Below are 23,040 nucleotides of genomic sequence, written 5' to 3'. Positions count from 1 at the left end.
CTTCTGACAAGCTTCTGTAAGTTATGTCGAGGAAAAGAGTTTTACACTGTCCCAGGGAAAGAAGAGTTTTAAAAGCTTTAGGGAATAGAGAGGGCAAACAGTTAGGAAATGAGAGGAAAGCTAGTTCAGAAAAAAATGAAAGCCATTGACTATCTTTGGTTTGTTTGAGGTGCTATGTTTTTCTCTAAGTCTTTGTGTGTGTGTGTGCGTGTGAACTAATCAATAAAAGAACAGAAAAGTACAGCATAATTTAAGAAAAGTACAGCATAATTTTAAAATTGGCATTACATTTATAAAGCCAGCAGCAACAGAGCAAGGGGAACTGGATTAACAAACAAGTAATTACAAAGCCTATTTAAAAAAATATATTCCCTATATCTTCCCAGCACTCATCAAAATGGTTAATGAAACAAAAGGTACAAGATACCTGAATTTACAAATAAAACTAATCTTAATTCTTTACTAAAAAACAAATGTGGGACTAAAAAAACCAACAGTCTACTTCTAATGAAAGCCATGGGATTACAGTTATGCTTATATATTCCTCATTGTGTTGGGTCTTAGAATAATAATATCAACATCAACTCATCATCATCATTTTCCTTAATAAGTGTGAAATTAAAAAAACATCTTAAGGTCATGTTCTGTAATCTCTAAGTACTACGAGACTATTAAATTAGAAGATTTCCATAAGGCTGATTTAGACTAAAATTAAAATATGAGACAATGGAACAAGAATTATATTTTTCTAGGCCTTTGATAATAACAAAATATGACTCTTTCACATAAGAGGTAACAAAACTAAAAAGTAAAAGACTAACTAGATTTAATTTATTGATTGGTTTCTCAACCAGGAAGCCCCTGTATTTTTCAATAGAATGGAACTTTTCAAAGATCTGTTGTTAATATACTCACCTGTTCTATCCAGCATATCTTGTGTGGCAGACTCAGTATCCTCCAATTCTCTGGCATCTATTGAAAGTGCCTCCATACCTTCACTGAGTGAGTCCACAGACTCAGTATCATTGATGGCGCCGTTGACATGGTAACCATTAATACCACCTTTCTCTGAGGAAGGCGCAGACTGTTCCTCTTGAATGGAAACCAGTTTATTGGAATCTGGGATACTGTTACTTGGTTCTGCTGCAGGTTTTGGTTTGCTTTTCTTCTTTTTGTTCTAATGGTTATTAAAGATTTGAAAAAAAGAAAAGAAAAAGAACACCCCCCACAATCCAGAGAGGTAACTCCAGCTGCCCAAAGGCAACCAATGTTACCAACTTCTCATTTGCTCTTCCAGAAACTGAACACATTTTTGTATATGTTCAACTACTGACTAACATAACTATGTAAGATACTTTGGATAAACTCAAACACATAAAAATAAAATATTAAAGCATGGCAAAACCCACCATAAGAAAGATCAAAAGATAAATTGAAAAATGTGAAAAAAAATGTGTAATATATACAGAACTAAATATAAAGAGAGAGCTCTAACAAAAAACAAACAAAACAATAACCCGACAGAAAAAGTGGTGTAGGATATAAACATATGGAATGAAGTGAAACTTCAGTCTAATAAAGACAAATTAAATCTGCACTGCAGAGGATGCTGCATCAGAAATCTGTCTCCCCACCTAGACAACAATTACACTGGCAGAATCTAACTGTTTTGGAACTCTGGAATCTATTGAAGGCTTATAATTTCCAGGAGAAGACTTGGATGGTAAATTGTGGTTAATTTCAGTCAATTTCAGATCTGAGATCTGTAGCAGATACTCACCCCCCACCCTCAGCTAGGGAACAGGCAGCTGTGCACACCTGTTCTTGGAACAGCTGGCACGTAGCTTGCTGAAGCCAGGGTAGGCAAAAAGGAACCTGTCCTTCAAATATCTGGGATCTGTGTTGTGATCACTGACTGCTGCTTTTGATTACAAAGGTAGAGACAAAGAGGAAGGCAACCATTGTTGTTGTACCTCCTCCCATTGTTGCAAGCCCCTCCCCCTCTGGCTGAAGTGACCTTCAGGGGAATTAAAGGGGTGGTCCCCTTCCTCCCCACTTCATTTTTCTTTATTCCCTTTTGGGAGCCGGACATCAAAGACTAGGACGTTCAAAAACAACTGCATATATAGAAAAAATTTCAAAGTAACCAATGCATGCCCAGGGAAAAGCTTAGAAAAGACCTGAGAAGACCTTAAGTTTACACCTTAGGCTGACCCTTGGTTCAGAGACAGCTTACAACAATTTAAAAATATAATAATAACAAAAACCAGCAAATCTGGAGAAAGGGGGAGAATCTGATTTCCAGAGTGATCAAATTATTAGATTAAAATGTCTAGTTTTCAACAAAAATATCGCAAGGCACACAAAGAAACAAGAAAGTGTGGCCAATACAAAGGAAAAAAATAAATCAACAGAAACTTTCCCTGAAAAAGACCTGTTGGGAGATATATTAAAGAATTTAGGGACTTCCCTGGTGGTGCAGTGGTTAAGAATCTGCCTGCCAATGCAGGGGACACGGGTTCGAGCCCTGGTGCAGGAAGATCCCACATGCTGCGGAGCAACTAAGCCCGTGCACCACAACTACTGAGCCTGCGCTCTAGAGCCCGTGAGCCACAACTACTGAGCCTGTATGCCACAACTGCTGAACCCCGTGCACCTAGAGCCTGTGCTCCACAACAAGAGAAGCCACCGCAATGAGAAGCACACATACTGCAATGAAGAGTAGCCCCTGCTCGCGGCAACTAGAGAAAGCCCACGTGCAGCAACAAAGACCCAATGCAGCCAAAAATAAATAAATAAATTAAAAAAAAAAAGAATTTATTTATTTTTTCATCCAAAGATTCACTTTAATTATGTAAACTTGGATTCGTAATATGTTCCTAAGCTAGCAGTTTCTGTAAGGAGAATTCTTTTTCCTCAAATGCCTAGTGCATTTTTTGTTTTGTTTTTGTTTTTAATTTAAAGTCTTTAAAACAACAGTCTTAAAGATGCTCCAAGAACTGAAGGAAGATGTGGGAAAAGTCAAGAAAACAAAGTATGAACAAAATGGAAATATTAGAAAACCTAAAAAGAAATCAAAAAAGAAATTCTGGAGCTGAAGAGTATAACTTAAATTTTTAAAAAATCACTAAAGGGATTCAAAGGCAGAAGAAAGAATCAGTGAATTTGAAGATAGCACAATTGAAATTATTGAGTCTGAGGAAGAGAAAGAAAAGACTGAAGAAAAGTGAACAGAGCCTAAGGGACCTGTGGGGCTCCATCAAGCAAACCAACATAGCATCGTGTAAACTGGAGAAGGGGAGGAGGGAAAGGGAAGAATGTTTGAAGAAATAATGGCTGAAAACCTCCCAAATCTGGTGAAAGACAAGAATATAAACATCCAAGAAGCTTAATGAACTCCAAGAGACAGTGAGACACATTGTAATCAAACTTTCAAAAGACAAAGACAAAGAGAGAATCTTGAAAGCAACAATAGAGAAGCTACTTGTCACACACAAGAGATCATCAGTGAGATTATTAGCAGATTTCTCATCAGAAACTTTGGAGGCCAGAAGGCAGATATAATCAAAGCACTAAAAAAAAAAACACAAAACACCTGTCAACCAAGAATCCTATATGTGGCAAAATTGTCTTTCAAAACTGAGGGGTAAATTAAGACATTCCCAGATAAACAAAAGCTGAGGGAGTTCATAACCACCAGACCTGCCCTGCCGGAAATGCTCAAGGGAGTCCTGTAACATGAAATGAAAGAACACTAGATAGTAATTTGAAGGCATATGGAGAAATAAAGAACTTGATAAAGGTAAAATACGTAAGCAACTACAAAAGCTAGTATTATTGTAACAATGTTTTGTAACTGTACTTTTTGTTTTCTACATTATTTAAAAGACTAATACATTAAAAAAAAAACCCAACTATCAGTCTAAAACCTAATATTACTGCAACTTTGGTTTGTAACTCCAGATCTTGTTCTCTACATAATTAAGAGACTAATGCAGTTAAAAGAATTATTAGTTTATATTTTTGGGCACACAATGTATAAAGATGTAATTTTGTGACATCAACAACCAAAAAGGGTGGGGATGGAGCTGTAAAGGAACAAAAATTTTGTATGTTATTGAAGTTAAGTTGGTATAAATTTAATTAGAGTGTTATAACTTTAGGATGTTAAATGGAGTCCCCATGGTAACCATAAAGAAAATAGCTACAGCTTATACACAAAAGGAAATGAGACAGGAATTTAAACATTTCACTACAAAAAATTGATTAAACACACAAAAATACAGTAATGTACAAAATGAGGGACAAAAAATCTAAAAACATTGAAAACAAATAGCACAATGAAAGAAGTCCCTCCCTATCAGTCATTACTTTAAATGCAAATGGATTAAACTCTATAATCGAAAGACTGAGAATGGCAGAATGGATAAATACACACTATCTAACTATATGCTGTCTACAAGAGACTCACTTTATATTTAAAATCACAAATAGATTGAAAGTGAAAGAATGGAAAAATATATTCCATGCAAATAGCAACCAAAAGAGAGCAGGGATGGCTGGACTCATATCAGACAAAAATAGACTTTAAATAAAAAAAGCTTACAAGAGACAAAGAAGGACATTACACATTAATAAAAAGTTCAATACGGAAAGAAGATTTAACAATTAGAAACATTTATGTACCTGACAAACCCAGACCATCAAAATATATGGAGCAGGGACTTCCCTGGTGGTCCAGTGGTAAAGAATCTGCCTTGGAATGCAGGGGATGCAGGTTCAATCCCTGGTCAGAGACCTAAGATCCCACATGCCGTGGGGCAACTAAGCCCACGAGCCACAACTACTGAGCTTGTGTGCCTCAACTACAGAGCCTGCGTGCTGCAAACTACAGAACCCATGTGCTCTGGAACCCGCATGCCACAACTACAGAGCCCACCCGCCCAGCCTGCATGCCACAACTAGAGAAGAGAAAACCCGCACGCCACAACTAGAGAGAAGCCTGCGCACCACAATGAAAGATCCTGCATGCCTCAACAAAGATCCCACGTGCCGCAACTAAGACCTGATGCAGCCAAAAATAAGTAAGTAAATAAATAAATAATAAATCTTTTAAAAATTATATATATGGAGCAAGAACTGACAGAATTGAAGGAAGAAATAGACAGTTCTACAATAATACTTGGAGACTTCAATACCCTACTCACAGTAATGGACAGAATAACTAGACAGAAGATAAGTAAAGACATAAAGGATTTAAAGAATGCAACAGACCCACTAGATCTAACAGACGTATACAGAACACTCTACCTAACAACAATAGAATACCTATTCTTCGCAAGAGCACGTGTGACATTTTCCAAGATAGATGATACGCCGGGGCACAACTGAAGTCTCAACAGATTTTAAAAGATAGGTATCACACAAAGTGTCTTCTCTGACCACAATGGGATAAAGTTAGAAATCAATAACAGAAGAAAAGCTTGAAAATCTACGATATTGTGAAAATTAAACAACACATTTTAAAACAATGACTGGATCAAAGAAGAAATAACAAGGGCAATTAGAAAATGCTTAGAGATAAATGAAAATGAAAATACAATATACCAAAACTTACAAGCGATGCTAAGGAAGAAATTTACAAATGCTTACCTTAAAAACTAAGATCTCAAATTAACAACCTAGCTTTATAACTTAAGGAACTAGGAAAAAAATAAATAAAAAGAACAAAGTAAACCCAAAGCTAGCAGAAGGAAGAAAATAATAAAGATTAGAGCAGAGATAAATGAAATAGAGAACAGAAAAGTAGAGAAAATCAATAAAAGCAAAAGCTGGTTCTTCGAAAAGATCAACAAAATTGACAAACATTTAGCTATGGACTAAGAAAAAAAGAGGGAAGATTCAAATTATTAAAATAAGAAATGGAAGTGGGTACATTACTACCAATTCTATGGAAATAAAAAGGATTCTAAGAAAATACTATGAACAATTGTACACCAACAAATTGTATAACCTAGATGAAATGTTTAAATTCCTAGAAACACAAAACCTACCAATACTAAATCATGAAGAAACAGAAAATCTAACTAGTAAGGAGATTGAATCAGTAATCAAAAATTTCCTGACAAAGAAAAGCGCTGGACCCAATGGCTTTACTAGTGAATTCTACCAAACACTTACTCTTGTCAAACTTTAAAAAACAAAAACAAAACAAAACAAAAAATGGCTGAAGAGAAGGGAACATTATCTAACTCTTTCTATGAGGCCAGCATTACCCTGATACTTAGCCAGACAAAAACACTACAAAGCAATATCCCTTATGAACATTGATGCAAAAATTCTCAACAAAACAGTACCAAATCAAATTCAGCAGCATACTAAAAGGATTATACACCATTACCAAGTAGGATTTATTCCTTGAACACAAGAATGGTTCAACTTAAGGAAATCGATCAATGTAATACACCATATTAACAGAATAAAGGGAAAAGAAACCCCACATGATCATCTTAATTGATGCAGAAAAAATATGTGACAAAATTCAATACCTTCTTATGATAAAAACACTAAAAAATGGGGATTAGAAGAAACCTACTTCAAAATAATAAAAGCCATATATGAAAACCCACAGTGAACAATGGTCAAAGACTAGAGCTTTTCCTCAAAGATCAGGAACAAGGTAAGAATGCCCACTTTTGCCACTTCTATTCCACACAGTACTGAAAGTTATAGCCAGGGCAATTAGGAAAGAAAAAGAAATAAAAGGCATCTAAGTGGGAAAGGAAAAAGTAAAATATGTTTGCAGATGATATGATCTTATATGTAGAAAACGCTAAAGATTACACACACACACACACACACACACACACACACACACACAGTTAGAACAAATAGATAAATTCAGCAAAGCAGCAGGATACAAAGTCAACACACAAAAATCAGTTGTACTTCGGGGGACTTCCCTCGTGGTCCAGTGGTTAAGAATCTACCTTCCAATGCAGGGGACGCGGGTTCGACCCCTGGTCAAGAAACTAAGATCCTACATGCTGTGAGGCAACTAAGCCCGTACACTGCGACTACTGAGCCCACGTGCTCTGGAGCCCACACACCACAACTAGAGAGAAGCCCGCACACCACAATGAAGAGCCTGCACGCCGCAATGAAAGATCCCATGTGCTGCAACGAAGATCCTGCATGCCACAACTAAGACCCAATGCAGCCTAATAAATAAATGAATAAATAAATAAATATTTAAAAATTAAAAATTTAAAAAATAAAAAAATAAAAATAAGAAGTGGGGGCGGGACCAAAGAATCCAAAAATAAAAAAAATCAGTTGTACTTCAATACATGAACTAACAATCTAAAAAGTAAATTACAAAATAAGTCAATTTACAATAGCATCAAAATGAATAAAATACTTAGGAATTAACTTAACCCAAGGAAGTGAAAGACTTGTACAATGAAAACTATAAAACACTGTGGACAGAAATTAAAGAAGACATAAATAAATGGAAACACATTACATGTTCATGAACTGGAAGACTTAATATTAAAATGTCAGTAGTACCCAAAGTGATCTACAGATTCAGTGCAATCCATATCAAAATCCCAATGATATTTTTTGCAGAAATAGAAAAACCCATCTTAAAACTCATATGGAATCTCAAGGGACCAAAACAATCTTGAAAAAGAGGACCTAGAGATTATCATACTAAGTGAAGTCAGACAGAGAAGGACAAATATCATATGATATCTCTTATATGTGGAATCTAAAAAAATGATACAAATGAACTTATTTACAAAACAGAAACAGACTCACAGACATAGAAAACAAACTTACGGTCACCAAAGGGGAAAGGTGTGGGGGGCGGGGAGGGATAAATCAGAAGTTTGGGCTTAAAATATATACACGACTATATATAAAATAGATAACCAACAAGGACAGGGAACTATACTCAATATCTTGTAATAACCTACAATTGAAAAGAATCTAAAAAAGTATATGTGTGTGTGTGTATAACTGAATCACTTTGCTATATGCCTGAAATTAACACAACACTGTAAATCAACTACATTTCAATAAAAATTTTTTAAAAAAAGAAAAAGAGGAACAAAACACGAAGACTTACACAACTTGATTTCAAAACTTACTACAAAGCTACAATAATCAAAACAGTGTAGTACTGGTATAAAGACAGACATATAGGGACTTCCCTGGAGGTCCAGTGGTTAAGACTCTGCCCTTTCACTGTAGGGGGAGCGAGTTCGATCCCTGGTCAGAGAACTAAGATGCTACATGCCGCACAGCATGGCCAAAAAACTTAAAAAAGGAAAGAAAAAGAAAAAAAAAAAAAGACAAACATATAGGCCAACGGAATAGAATAGAGAGCCCAGAAATAAACACTCATACATATGCTATATGCCTAAATGATTTTTGACAAGGGTGCCAAAACAACTCAATGGGAAAACGACAGTCTTTTCAACAAATAATGCTGGGGAAACTGGAATGTCCACGTGTAAAAGAATAAAGTTGGATCTTTACCTAAAACATTATACAAAAATTAACTCAAAATGGATCAAACATTTAAATGTAAGACCTAAAACAATAAAACTGTTAGAAGAAAATGATGTAGGACAAAAGCTTCACAATACTGGATTTGGCAATGATTTCTTGGATATGACATCAAAGGCACAGTTAACAAAAGAAAAAAAACAGACAAATTGGACTTCATGAGAAAAAAGGCAACACACAGAATGTGAGAAGATATTTGCAAATCATATATCTAAGGGATTAATATACAGAATATATAGAGAACTTAAACTCAACAACAACAACAACAACAAAAACCACCTGATTAAAAAATAGGCAAAGGACTTGAATAGACATTTCTCCAAAGAAGATATACAAACGGTCAAACACATGAAAATGCTCAATGTCACTAATCATAAGGGAAATGCAAATCAAAACTACAATGAGATATAATCTCATACTCATTAGAATGGCTATTATCAGAAAAAACAGAAAACAAGTGTTAGGCTGTTGATAAACTGGGACTCTTGTGCACTGTTGGTAGGTATATAAAATGGTACAGCTGCTGTGGTTCCTCAAAAAATTAGAATTATCATATGATCCAACAATTCCGTTTTTGGCTATATACCCCAAAGACCTGAAAACAGGGTCTCGAAGACATATTTGTACATCCATTTATTCACAACAGCTAAAATATGGAAGCAACCCAAGTGTCCACTGATGGATGAATGGATAAACAAAATATGATACATACATACAATGGAATATAATTCAGCCTTTAAAAGGAAGGAAATTCTCTAATATGCTACAACATGGATGAAACTTGAGAACATTATGCTAATTGAATAAGCTAGTCACAAAAAGACAATTACTGTATGATTTCACTTATATGAGTTATCTAAAGTAGTCAAAATCATAGAGACAGAAAGTAGAGTGGTGGTTGCCAGGGGCAGAAGGGAGGTGGGAATGAGAGTTACTTTTTAATAAGTATAGAGTTTCAGTTTTATAAAATGAAAGGAGTTCTGGAGATGTATATTTGAAAGATGCTAAGAGTAGATCTTAAGAGTTCTCATCATGACAAAAAAAATTTTTTTGATACCATTATGGTGCTGAATGTTAACTAGACTTATTGTGGTGATCATTTCACAATACATATAAATACTGAATCATTATATTGTACACCTCAAACTAATATAATTTTATGTGTCAATTATACCTCAATTTTTTAAAATTAATTTTTATTGGAGTATAGTTGATTTACAAAGTTGTGTTCGTTTCTGCTGTACAGCAAAGTTAATCAGTTATACATATACATATATCCACTCTTTTTTAGATTCTATTGCCATATAGGTCATTACAGAGTATTGAGTAGAGTTCCCTGTGCTATACAGTAGGTTCTTATTAGTTATCTATTTTATATATAGTAGTATGTATATGTCAATCCAGTATGTTACCTCAATTTTTTTAAAAAAAGAAGTAAAATATAAACCCTTCGTTGGCATATTAGTCCAGATATTGACTTAGAATAAAAGCCAAAAACAAAAACAAAAACAAAAACAAAAAAGAAATGGAGAGAGAGAGATCTGGAATGGTTAAGATGGTAAATTTTATGTGTACTTTACCACAGTAAAAAAACATTTGGGAAAAAACTGCACTATAATATCATTTTTCAGCTATTGGATTAGCGAAGTTCAAAATGTTTCAGAACACTGTAGGGTTGAGGGTATAAAGAAACAGGCATTTTCATATATCACTTGTGGGAGTGCAAAGTGGTACTCTATAGCAATCTGGTAATACTTATCAAAACTACAAATACATATACACTTTGACCCAGCAATTCCACTTCTAGGAGTTTATCCTAGGTGATACTAACACATGCAAAGTAATATATGTACAAGGTTATTCACTGAAGTATTGTTAATAACAGCGAAGGATTGCAAACAACCCAAATGTTGATCAATAAAGGAACGGTTACGTAAGTTATGGTACATCTAAACAGTAGGATGAGTATACATTCATAAAAAAACCACGAAAGCTCTTTATATATTGACATAGAATAAGCTCCAAGATATATTACATGAAAAAGGAGCAAGCAAAGAGGAGAATATATATTCATATTTGCTTATATATATGCATAAAATATCCCATAAGATACATAAGAAATTGATAATACAGTTTGCCTCTGGTGTGTGGAACCAAATGGCTGGGAACTATCCCCAGGGATAAAGATGTTTCAGTATATTCACTTCTATAGCTTTGAATTTTGAGCCACATGAATATATTACCTATGCAAATACTAAAATTAAAACAAACAAAAATCCTTTACCTTTTATTTTGTCAAACCACAGCTCTACTAGAAATACTTAATTCTATTTCTAAGGCTAGACTGACATGACTGAATTAATTTTACCCTAAACCCCTTTCACAGCCCTAACAGGAATACTACTGTAACGCTAGATATAATTTTTTCCTCTCCACAGCTCTCATCTCTCTTTCTCTTAAATACTTTCTCCCATGTGAACTGGCTAAGTTTTCATATCACTGTCCTATGTATATAATACCTGTCCCAGTAACTGTTCATGGTCACATCCTATTGAACTAATCCCAGCAGTTAACTGAACTAGATTTGGGTGTTTGGGACTGCCAAACTGAAGCCATTTTTCTTTCTCCAAATTTTAAGAAATTTATGTCTCCAACACATACTTTTCCAGCTTCATGCATATCTCACATCACTAATAACCTATTATCCTGGGCCAATAAATTAATAAGCTGCTGTTCTCCAGAACACACACTCACGTTAGGTGAAAGCAATGGGAAGAAGTTAAGCAAATATTCAAAGCTACAGGTATGGAGAGCTTCAGGGGAATCTATAGTAGTATTAAGTTCTTCTTGGAAAAAATTCTCAAGGGTCATTGAGGTCAAGCCTGGTTTAATCAAGACTTAACAGAACTCCTAATGAAGTGATGTGGAGTCATCAAGAAAGTATTCCAGAACTCCAGCACTAACCTAATATAGACCCTAAAGAGATTTCATAGAGATACTTGATTGAAATTCACACTTCAAGCACTTCCTAACGAAACCAGATTTAGAGTCAAGAGCTATGGGAAGCATTGAGGCCAGCTAGTATCCTTTGGGGAAAGCATTTTGGTTTTAAGTAGATAAGGAGAACTAATATGTTAGACACTGTATTAAGTACTTGCATTTGTTAACATTATTTTCATATTTTAGAGATAAGCAAACTAAGGCACACTAAGGTTAAACAATATTCCCAGGAAATAAAGCCAGTAAGTAGTGAAAAAGGATATAAATCCAGTTTTGACTGACTCCACAGCCCAAGTGCCTTCTACCTCCCTGAATTGGACCATCAGACCCCTCTGCATAGCTAATAGTAGCAAAGCCCCTCTTTAGGCTTTAAGCCAAAGCTCATTAGTATCAGAGATTACAACACAAGTGGTCTGACCTAAAAATCTGAACTATTTTAACTGACCTATGATATGAATTATGTTGAAAACCGCTGGACTAGATCACTTTCTCTAGAGGAGCTCTGCTTTCCTTGACATGCTCTCTAGTTTCATCCCTGCCTAATATTAATATTAATAATATTAATACCCTCCGCAATTGTACCATGGCAGAGTCATTCTGCTTCCTGCCTAAAATCACATGGAGGAGATTGTGTGGTATTCTATGTACATAGCCGTGTTTCAATGTCATACAAGAAAACCTTTCTTAACCAGGTAAACTGAAGATGCATATGTAAATCTTCCAAATATTTTTGCAGAGCCTAAATTTTTTTATAATACAAATATTGATATCAGACTTCTAAATTTAATTCATTTTTACCTTTTTCTTGCCTGTTACTGTCCATTCTTTGAGTACTTCACTGGCACTACCTGTAAGAGAAACCAATTACATATTTTTTCTACCACATGCATGCTCAAGCAGAAATTAGTGTCACTGAATTTTGTAACTGCTGGAAAATCTCCAAGGTTCCCAATAGGAAAAGTTAAGGTTCAAGTCTCTAAGCTAATGTAATGAGATAATCATATCATGCTTACCTTTTAGAATACCTGCCCATTTAGATCCCCCTTCTCCATTCAATTTCCTCAGTAAGTTCTTCCAAGAAGAGACTAATGTAGCCTGACCATTTTAAAGATTCTTTGACTGAATACAAAGATGACTGGTTTCAGCCCAAGTATGGTATCCTCTCTCCTCCAGAAGATTACACACCACCTTAGCTACACTGTTTCAGAGAGAACTGTATACTACTCTAGACCCAAATATTAACATTATAAAGAAAACAGATGAAGACGAAGAAAAACCTTACAGTATTTGGACATGTTTATTCTATACCGGTAAATTCAGAAAAATAGAAACAGGGAGACCTATTCTGATGTCGCTGTCACTGTTCAATGATGCGATAGCTTTAGGCATTTTTTCCCAAACAAGTTATATGGAAAGAAGTTTGTAAAACACTCCTCAACTCTATACATCAGAAGGCTTGGCTAAGCCTACCATTTTTTGTATGGTAGATAAGGACACTCAAACCCATATATTTGAATCACTTGCCAGAGCCAAACTAAATGGTACTGGAGCCTGAAAAAGAATGTTGAGTCCCTGAATCTGCCATCTGTGGCTGAGCTACTGGACCACTACTTTGTCATTGTTTCTTAAATTCTTAGTAAAGCCAACTCCAATCAAGTCCCTTATACCACTGGCCACCTAATTTCTTTTTAACTGCCATTAGAGAACGTTCTGAATAAAATGATGGAGTCTTCTCAGCTTGTCTCTTATTCCAGGTATTATATAGCTTATGAACGAATTACTTCTAGGGCTGAAATAGGGAGCTTTAAGAGATATCTTTAAAAATGGCATGGTATGTTATGTTATCATGGCGTCTGCTATATCATCTATGAAACACCAGATTGCCGAATGAATGTTATAGAATGCTGAAGCAACTTCTATTTGAACAAATACAAACTTATAAAAATATTGAGCTAGGATTACCTTCCATGAATGCTTGTACTGTTTTGTCCACACAATTATCAAAGTGCTGCAAAACCAGGATAATTTCATTGTTACTCTTATTGGGAACTATTGCACGTACTGCATTTATCTGGAAAAGAAGACAAGTTCATTTAATTCTAATATCAGTAGGTCAGCTGGAAACTGAGATCTAATACAGAGAATAACAGAAAGGGTACCATTTCATTTTTAACAAGATATATCACTCTTTAGTGTCAGTGTGAGTACATACAACCAACTCACTGGGAATGATTAATAGATGAGTGATAACAGTACATAAAAATTAATTTCAAAACTTAGAAAAGCAGAACATTTCTAGAAACAGATTTGTGCCAGGGGATTTCCCTGGTGGCACAGTGGTTAAGACACCACGCTCCCAACGCAGGGGGCCCAGGTTCGATCCCTGGTCAGGGAACTAGATCCCACATGCTTGTTGCAACTAAGAGTTCGCATGTCACAACTAAGGAGCCCGCATGCCGCAACTAAGACCCAGTGCAACCTAATTAATTAATTTAAAAAGAAGATTTGCGCCAGATTTTATTTCAAGAAAGGGTGGTTTAATTTAGGTATCAGGTATTAATTCAGCATCAACATTTCCTCATTTTTAGCAAACTATAGAGAAAGGTGGGAAGTTTAACGAGCCACCAACAATAACAGATTTTTGTATAGCATTTTTCAAAACATTTACTTCATATCATTTAATTGTATAATAATGCTTAAAGATAATTTAAATTATTATAAACTATTTCAGGCATATAAAACATAATGAACACTCACTATATGACAGCCAGTTTAATAAAATAAAATACATGCAACTGAAGTACCCATGAAGTCTCTCCTAAATCCCATTTCCCTCCTCTCCACAGAGATCTCTACCTTGAATTTGGTGTTATTTTGATACATGTTTTTGTACTTTTATGATGTATGTATGTATCCACAGGTAATACATATTACTGTTTTGCATTACATAAATATTATCATATCGTACATGTCTATATTCAATTTGCTTTTTCATGTAACAATTTTTTTTAGGTTTATTTTTCATGTTGATAAATGGATCTTATTCATTTATTTTAACTGCTACATAGCATTTCCATTGTATGAATATAGTCAATTTATTCATTCTCCTGTTGATGGACATTTACGTTCTTTCCAATGTTTGGCTACTATGAAAAATGTTATAATAAATATTCCTATGCTTATGCTTACTTGCTGAATACTCAGAGCCTATGACAATGTTTAGCAAATTGTTAAAAAAAACAACAAACAAAAAACCAAAAGGGTCTTATGTGAACAGTGAGAGGATGCCTCTATTGTATATAACCACTAGTAGAATTCCTGAACAGTAGGGCATCTACAATTTCATTAGAAATGCCAAATTTCCCTTTAAAACAGGGAATTCCAATTTTGTCAGTTATTCCTAAGGTATTTTATATCTTTTGAGATTAAAAATATATACTTTACAATAATTGCATATTCTGTTTTCATTTTTGCATATCGATTTTATATCCAGCTATTCTGATGACTTCATTATTCCTAATAATTTGTTGCTTTCTTGGTTTTTCTATGTACACAACAGTATTGTCTATAAATAACGGCAGTTTTTTTTTTCTTCCTTTCTAATCCTTATAATTTTCATTTCTTGTCTTACTGCACAATGTGAAATTGGTTATTTCTTCAAGAAGACCTGATTCTTTTTGGTAGTTAGAAACCAAGATCTAAGAGCTAGGTGTGTTTATTGCTACCAGGGAGTCATTATTTCTAGGTCCTTTCAGTGGATAGAGCTAGGAAATTTTGTTTCTTACAACATAAGTTCATATATAATAATAAAAGTTCAAATATAGTATTAAAAGGTTTGTTTTTTTTGCGTGCCATGTGGCTTGCAGGATCTTAGTTCCCCGACCAGGGATCAAACCCAGGCCCTCTGCAATGAAAGTGCAGAGTCCTAACCACTGGACCGCCAGGGAATTCCCCAGCTATGCATTTAAAATGATGTATGTTATTTTTCATTCTGTATTGGTAAGCACTGTATATTAGAAATGTTTTCAGGGTATCTAGTCAGCCATACTGCTTGAAAAGGAAGTCCATTTATAGACGAAGAGAAGTAAAGTATCTTGTTCAAGTAGCAGAATCTGTATTAGAACCTAAGTCTTTCTTAGTACACTTGCTTTCATATCATTCTATACTTTTTTTGTTTCAGGCTTAATTGAACAATGATATGGTTTAAAACCATACAAATGGGAAGGTATATAATCTATAATACAAAGAAGGCAAATTTGTAATATACATTTTTGAAATGAGCAAAAAATTTAGCACTGATCACTAGAAAATGGGCTTCAAGCAAAAATAACAGATTCAATGATAAAGGTAAAATTCTGATAACTTAAAATGTGAAAGTGTTTATATTAATGAACCAATATATATCTATGACTCCATAATCAACAATATACTTTTTAAATAAGACAGAGAACACACATAAAGCTTTTTTTTTAATGTTTTTCTCAGTATAGCTCATTAAGGGTTCTATTACTAAAAACAAGCTTTTCTTCCAAAGGTGTATTACTTAGAAAATTTATTTCTCTTCTTACTCTAAAGTCTCCGGGACTTAAAAATCCTCTTCAAGTGAACGGGTAGATCCTGGGACTTCCCTGGTGGTCCAGTGGTTAACACACCACGCTCCCAATGCAGGGGGCCCGGGTTCGATCCCTGGGCAGGGAACTAGATCCCACATGCATGTCGCAACTAAAAGTCCGCATGTTGCAACTAAAAGACCCCACGTGCCGCAACGAAGATCCCACGTGCTGCAACTAAGACCTGGCACAGCCAAATAAAAAAAATAAATAAAAATCAAAAAATAAAAATTGGGTTGTCTTAAAAAAGAAAAAGGGAAGATCCTACTCAGATTGTTCTTTAAAGAATGTTGCTAGGGCTTCCCTGGTGGCGCAGTGGTTGAGAATCTGTCTGCCAATGCAGGGGACACAGGTTCGAGCCCTGGTCTGGGAAGATCCCACATGCCACAGAGCAGCTGGGCCCGTGAGCCACAACTACTGAGCCTGCGCGTCTGGAGCCTGTGCTCCGCAACAAGAGAGGCCACGATAGTGAGAGGCCCGCGCACCGCGATGAAGAGTGGCCCCCGCTCGCCGCAACTAGAGAAAGCCCTCGCACAGAAACGAAGACCCAACACAGCCATAAATAAAATAAATAAATAAATTAAAAAAAAAAAAGAATGTTGCTAAATGAGATACACACTTAGCCATATAAATATTGTTATAATATTAATTAATATTAAGATGTCTTCAAGAGAATTTAGAATAAATATATGTATATGTATACATGCAAGGCAAATTGCACGTATATGCTCTGATTCCTCAAAACCTTCATGGTGGTTACTCTCTGATATACAGTGGCATTCATACAGTTTTGTTCTTCAAATTTCACTTTCTTAATGAGTTTTTATAGCCATTGATTTTATTAGTACCTAAATTTTAACAAAACATTCAAGTTTCTTATCCACAGTAACTAGTCATACCTTCTCTTTCATGTTCTCAAAAACTCCTCCCTGGGCCAGTACAGTATTGGACTGCAAATCAAAAATGAATCCTGATGAATCTGAAACAATGAGAAGGAAAAAATATATTCAACATGGTCCAAAGCTAACATATAATCCATCCCGCAAAATGGAAGGGCCAATACTAGCTGCTTTTCTCCCATAAACAGCTAACAAGAAGTTAGTTGTTATTTTGCAAATTCTATTATATAGATAACTGATAACTACATTTGCATTAAAATTACAAAATTAATTTGATTTTAATAGAAACTGTCACAGCTTGAGAAAAACACTAAGTACATCACCTATATTAGACTGTCCAGTAATCCTTGGTATCTTTGTTAGCTATCCTATCTTAATTTAAAAGACCCTCTAAAAATGTTGTAAGTAAATAGCTCCTCAAGGTAAAATTTAATACTAACAACTATGAAAATGTGAGAATGAGAGCTTCTGTGGCGTTAATAATAACAACACATAAAAGTACTTTCCATCTTCCAGACTGCAACACACACACACCATATTTTTAGACTATGAACTCCATGAATACATTTGTTTGTGTTCCCAATATAATACTTGATAAAGCAATGTACCTGAGTTTACATTACCAGCACAAATGGGAAAATTTAGTTCAATGTAAGTAATTACAGAAAAGAGTTTGGCTTCCCTGCACTTATAAAGAAAAGGCTATCTATGAATTTAATCAGTTTCTTTACCCGTGACTACATGATCAACAAATTACCTCAGCTTTAACACTTGACAACTTTGTTTTAATCTAATGAGATGCGATCCTAGGACATGGTTAGAGTGCTTCTCAAATTCTGATGTGTATACTTAACATCTGGGGAAATCTCCAGTTAAAATGCAGGCTCTGACTCAGGAGTCTGGCGTGTGGCCTGAGGTTTTTACTCCCAAGCGGTACCAACACTGCAGATCCATGCACCATACTTGGGAGTAGCTTGGGGGTTAGAATTTCAACAAAGCAAGTAAAAGGGGAAATTTTGAGAAAAGGGGTTGCTGTGGTCTGAATGTTTGTGTTCTCCCCTCCAAATTCATATATGAAATCCTACAGTAATGGTATTAGTAGGTGAGGCCTTTGGAGAGTGGAGTCCTCATGAATGGGATTAGTGCTCTTTTTTTCTTTTTAATTTTATTTACTTATGTGGCTGCGGTGGGCTCTTCCTTGCGGAGTGTGGACTCCAGAGTGTGAGGGCTCAGTAGTTGTGGCGCGTGGGCTTAGTTGCCCCACGGCATGTGGGATCTTAGTTCTCCGACCAGGGTTTGAACCCGCGTCCCCTGCATTGGAAAGCAGATTCTTAACCACTGGACCACCAGGGAAGTCCCAGGATAAGTGCTCTTATAAAAAAGATTCTACAGAGCTCTCTAGCCCCTGCCACCATGTGAGGACACAATGAGAAGTCTGAAACCCAGAAGAAGGCCCTTACCAGACCATGCTGGCACTCTGATCTCAGATTTCCAGCCTCTAGAACTGTGAGAAGTAAATTTCTGTTGTTTATAAGCTACCCAGTCTGTGGTATTTTGTTACAGCAGTCTGAACGGAATAAGATGGGGGTATAAAAAATACAGTAATATTCTAGTGCACTTTCCAAATTCTTTTACTATTATTTCAGATGTTTTTTTCTAATTTTTAATTTTTTTAAACATCTTTATTGGAGTATAATTGCTTTACAATGGTGTGTTAGTTTCTGCTTTATAACGAAGTGTATCAGCTATACACATACATATATCCCCACATCCCTTCCCTCTTGCGTCTCCCTCCCTCCCTCCCTATCCCACCCCTCTAGGTGGTCACAAAGCACCGAGCTGATCTCCCTGTGCTACGGGGCTGCTTCCCACTAGCTACCGGTTTTACATTTGGTAGTGTATATATGTACATGCCACTCTCTCACTTTGTCCCAGTTAATTAAAGCCTCTTTTACAGCTCAATTGTTATCCTGTGTTTTAAAATACCTCCTAGTTGCTATGGAAGACTGATAATTTATAAGTTAGAATGATAACAATATTTTGGTACTAAAAGTGGAAAAGAGGATATGAATAGAGCCTATGTCATTCAAAGAGAAACTGTGTTTGCCAATTACCATTGAACTGTGAATTAATTTAGATTTAACCTCTGTAATATTGGCAATATCATAATTGTTCCCCGAATGAAAAATCAGGTCACATTTACACAAACTCAGTATTTAAAGCCTGAGGTTTCCAGATGATGACATAATATGGTTAACTCCCAATTATCTTTATTAATTGAAAAGAGACACAGTACAGATAAAAATCTTATACAGCCAAAATACTACCCAGCAACCTTCTCAGAATTGCTTTAGGTTATCCAGATGATATAACCTGACTGTTGTAAGTACAGATGACCCTTGAACAACATGGGTTTCAACCGCCTGGAGCTACTTATACGCAGATTTTTTTCAACAGTAAATACTACAGTACTACACAATCTGCGGTTGGTTGGATCCATAGATGCAGAACTGTGGACACTGAGGCCCAATTGTAAGGATTTTCCACTGCACTCAGGGGTCAGCACCCCTAACCCCCGTGTTGTTCAAGGGTCAACTGTACTCTCTCCCAAAGACACATTAATGAGCTCTGAGATGATACAAAGGACATCAGTAATCTTATTAAGGAATCAAACCACCAATCTGTTTTAGGGAAAAGAGGGGATACTTAAGGTAAAACAGCATTTTGGAATCTATATTTAAATGAACTATTGGTATTTCTAACTTCTACATCATCTAACACTTTTTATTTTTCTTCCTTTAACAACATGCTGGATGAAACCAAGTGCAAGGAAAACAAAGGGTAGTTCTGCAAACACCTTCAGTTACTGCCCCCTCAAATTAGCATTAAGTATTATTAGGGTTTATTTGGCATACCAGTTGGGATAATGATTAAAAATACATAAAGCATAAGAACCTAGGGGCAGGACAGGAATAAAGACGCAGACGTAGAGAATGGACTTGAGGACATGGGGAGGAGGAAGGGTAAGCTGGGACGAAGTGAGAGAGTGGCATGGACATATATACACTACCAAATGTAAAACCTATAGCTAGTGGGAAGTAGCCACATAGCACTGGGAGATCAGCTAGGTGCTTTGCGACCACCTAGAGGGGTGGGATAGGGAGGGAGGGAGGGAGACGCAAGAGGGAGGAGATATGGGGATATATGTATATGTATAGCTGATTCACTTTGTTATAAAGCAGAAACTAACACACCATTGTAAAGCAATTATACTCCAATTAAAGACGTTAAAAAAAAATACATAAAGCAGCTATTTCAGTCAGGATCCCAGCAGGAAACAAACAGCACACTTAGACTGGGAAATCTGAAGAGAGTTTAATGAAGGGACTATTTTCAAAGGTGCTGGTAGGGAGTAGGGAAACCACAAGATAGAGCACAGTAATCCTTGGCTAATAATAGCAATGTATATTGCTACTGGAGGTGTTAAAGAAGGTAAGGAGGGAGCAATTACTGGAACCCAGAGAGAGCAGGCTCTTTCATCTTTGTTTCATCTGGTGTGGAGACAGCCATAGGATAATAGTCCTTTAGGCAAAGGACACAGTAAGCCCACAGTGACCCCTCAGGGAAAGACTGGGGGAACAGATACTCCTACCTCACTCTCCTCCTTGCCTCTGGTCTCCTGTCTATGCTGCCCAATAGCCAAACTCAACCAGAAGCCCGAGGGCAAGAAACCTGTAGTCTGGCCTGTAGTCTGTACAGGTCAGCCTCCCAGGGCACAAATGCCCATTTTGTATTTATATTCTAAATCATGAGTTCGCCAAAAAGGGCAGCAATAATTTAACATCTTAACTTGTCTATTCACCCGCTGATATTGCCTCTTTTTACTTAAACCAACAACTCAAGTAGATTCAAAACCCTGCTTCAATGAACTGGAGCTTAAGTGCCTCTCAACATGATAGGGAAAGTCATTTTTAATTCCCAACAACAACAATTAGTGATTTAACAATTCTCTTTATTTTTTCGTGCAAAGAAAGCCTAAGATTTACTTAATTCCATTGGTAGGAAATAAGGCAGGATCTCATCCTTTTATAACTAGTCTATGATAGAAGGTCATGTATACTCTATCAGAAATAAATTTTTTTTTCTTTAGAAATACATTTTTAAAGAAAAAAAAATGAAGTTAAATACTATACTCAGGCAAGATTCATAAAGGATATGAGGAACCCTTGACACTGAGCTTTCTTATTATCATTTATTTCATTCTATCAGGAGCCATCTCACAGGTTTCTTGGAATTATTTCAAATAGCACACATTTAGGAACATTTTGGAAAAAGTATGCTATTTACAGTATCACTGACAGATTTGTAAATATTGCAGGCTTTGTTATTGTTTTCACTGGCTTCAAAAATCAGGCAAAAGTTATTTCAATGAGGACAACATAGAAATATCTGACTGTCACATATATCAAACCAGACTTGAGCAAGTTTTTTTTTTAATTGAGGTATAATTGACACATATATGTAACATTATATTACGTAGTTTCAGGTATATAGCATAATGATTTGATATTTGTATATATTGTGAAATGATCGCCACAATAAGTCTAGTTAACATCCATCACCATACATAGTTAGAATTTTTTTCTTGTGATAAGAACTTTTAAGATACACTCTCTCAGCAACTTTCAAACAAGCAATACGGTATTATTAACTATAGTCACCATGCTGTACATTACATTCCCAGGACTTATTTATTTTATAACTGGAAGTTTGTACCTTTTGACCCCCTTTACCCATTTGGTCTTCCCCCCACCCCCCATCTTTGGTAACCACCAATCTGTTCTCTGTATCTATGAGCTCTTTTATTTTCAAATTTTAGATCCCACATGTATGTGAGATCATACGGTTTGTCTTTCACTGACTTATCTCACTTAGCATAATGTCCTCAAGGTCCATCCATGTTGTCACAAATGGCAAGATTTTCTTTTTTATGGCTGAATAATATTCCATTGTATATATACACCACATTTTCTTTATCCATTCATCCATCAATAGACACTTAGGTTGTTTCCATACCTTGACTATTGTAAATCATGCCACAATGAACATGGGGGTACATGTGTCTTTTTGAGTTAATGTTTTTGCTTTCTTTGGATAAATATCCAGAAGTGGAATTGCTGGATCATATGGTAGTTCTATATTTAATATTTTGAGGAACCTCCATACTGTTTTCCATAGTGGCTGCACCAATTTACATTCCCACTAACAATGCACAGAGTTCCCTTTTTTCCACATCCTGGCCAACACTTGTTATTTCTTGTCTTTTTGATAATAACCATTCTAACAGGTGAGAGGTGATATCGCATTATGGTTTTGATTGCATTTTCCTGATTAGTGATGTTAAGCACCTTTTCATGTACCTGTTGGCCATCTATCTGTATGTCTTCTTTGTAATTGAACACGTATCTCAACAAACTTTGAAACATAGTCTAATTCTGTTTTTAATTTATAATTTAACCTGAAGACCATATTGTATTCAATGTTTCATAATTAATTTGGTTAAAAGGTCTGATTATATTCACAACTCTCAGGATGGAAGGAAGAAAGGCAGGCAGGCAGGCAGGCAGGAAGGAAGGAAGGAAAGGAGGGAGGAAAGGAAGAAAGGAAGAGAGAAAACAGTATTGGTGAGGATGTGGAGAAACTGGAACCGTCATACCTTGCTGGTGGGAATGTAAAATGGTATAGCTGCTGTGGAAAGCTATATGATGTCTCCTTAAATACAATAATTAAAGATAGAATTATCATATGATACAGCGATTCCACATCTGGGTATACACACAAAAAACTGAAAGCAGCAACTTGAACAAATATTGGGTTGGCCAAAAAGTTCATTCAGTCAGTGAATACATTGTTCAATAAAATTCTTGGTGAAAATGAAAAACGTGTCTTTTAGGTTT

General features: G+C 35.7%; 1 protein-coding gene across 1 annotated transcript in view; it reads right to left on the bottom strand.

Moving 5' to 3' along the window:
- Positions 1–23,040, bottom strand: part of SPATS2 (spermatogenesis associated serine rich 2) — a 145,428-nt gene that overhangs the window by 24,185 nt on the left and 98,203 nt on the right. The window contains exons 3-6 of the mRNA XM_068561040.1: positions 17,084–17,163; positions 13,537–13,645; positions 12,373–12,422; positions 916–1,177 (exon numbers count right to left, since the gene is read on the bottom strand). Of these exons, the coding sequence (XP_068417141.1) occupies positions 916–1,177; positions 12,373–12,422; positions 13,537–13,645; positions 17,084–17,163 (501 nt within the window). The remainder of the gene's footprint in view (positions 1–915; positions 1,178–12,372; positions 12,423–13,536; positions 13,646–17,083; positions 17,164–23,040) is intronic.

Source organism: Eschrichtius robustus, chromosome 13 (genome assembly GCF_028021215.1).
Source record: "Eschrichtius robustus isolate mEscRob2 chromosome 13, mEscRob2.pri, whole genome shotgun sequence".
Lineage (NCBI taxonomy): Eukaryota > Metazoa > Chordata > Mammalia > Artiodactyla > Eschrichtiidae > Eschrichtius > Eschrichtius robustus.
This window is presented reverse-complemented; position numbering and strand designations above follow the sequence as displayed.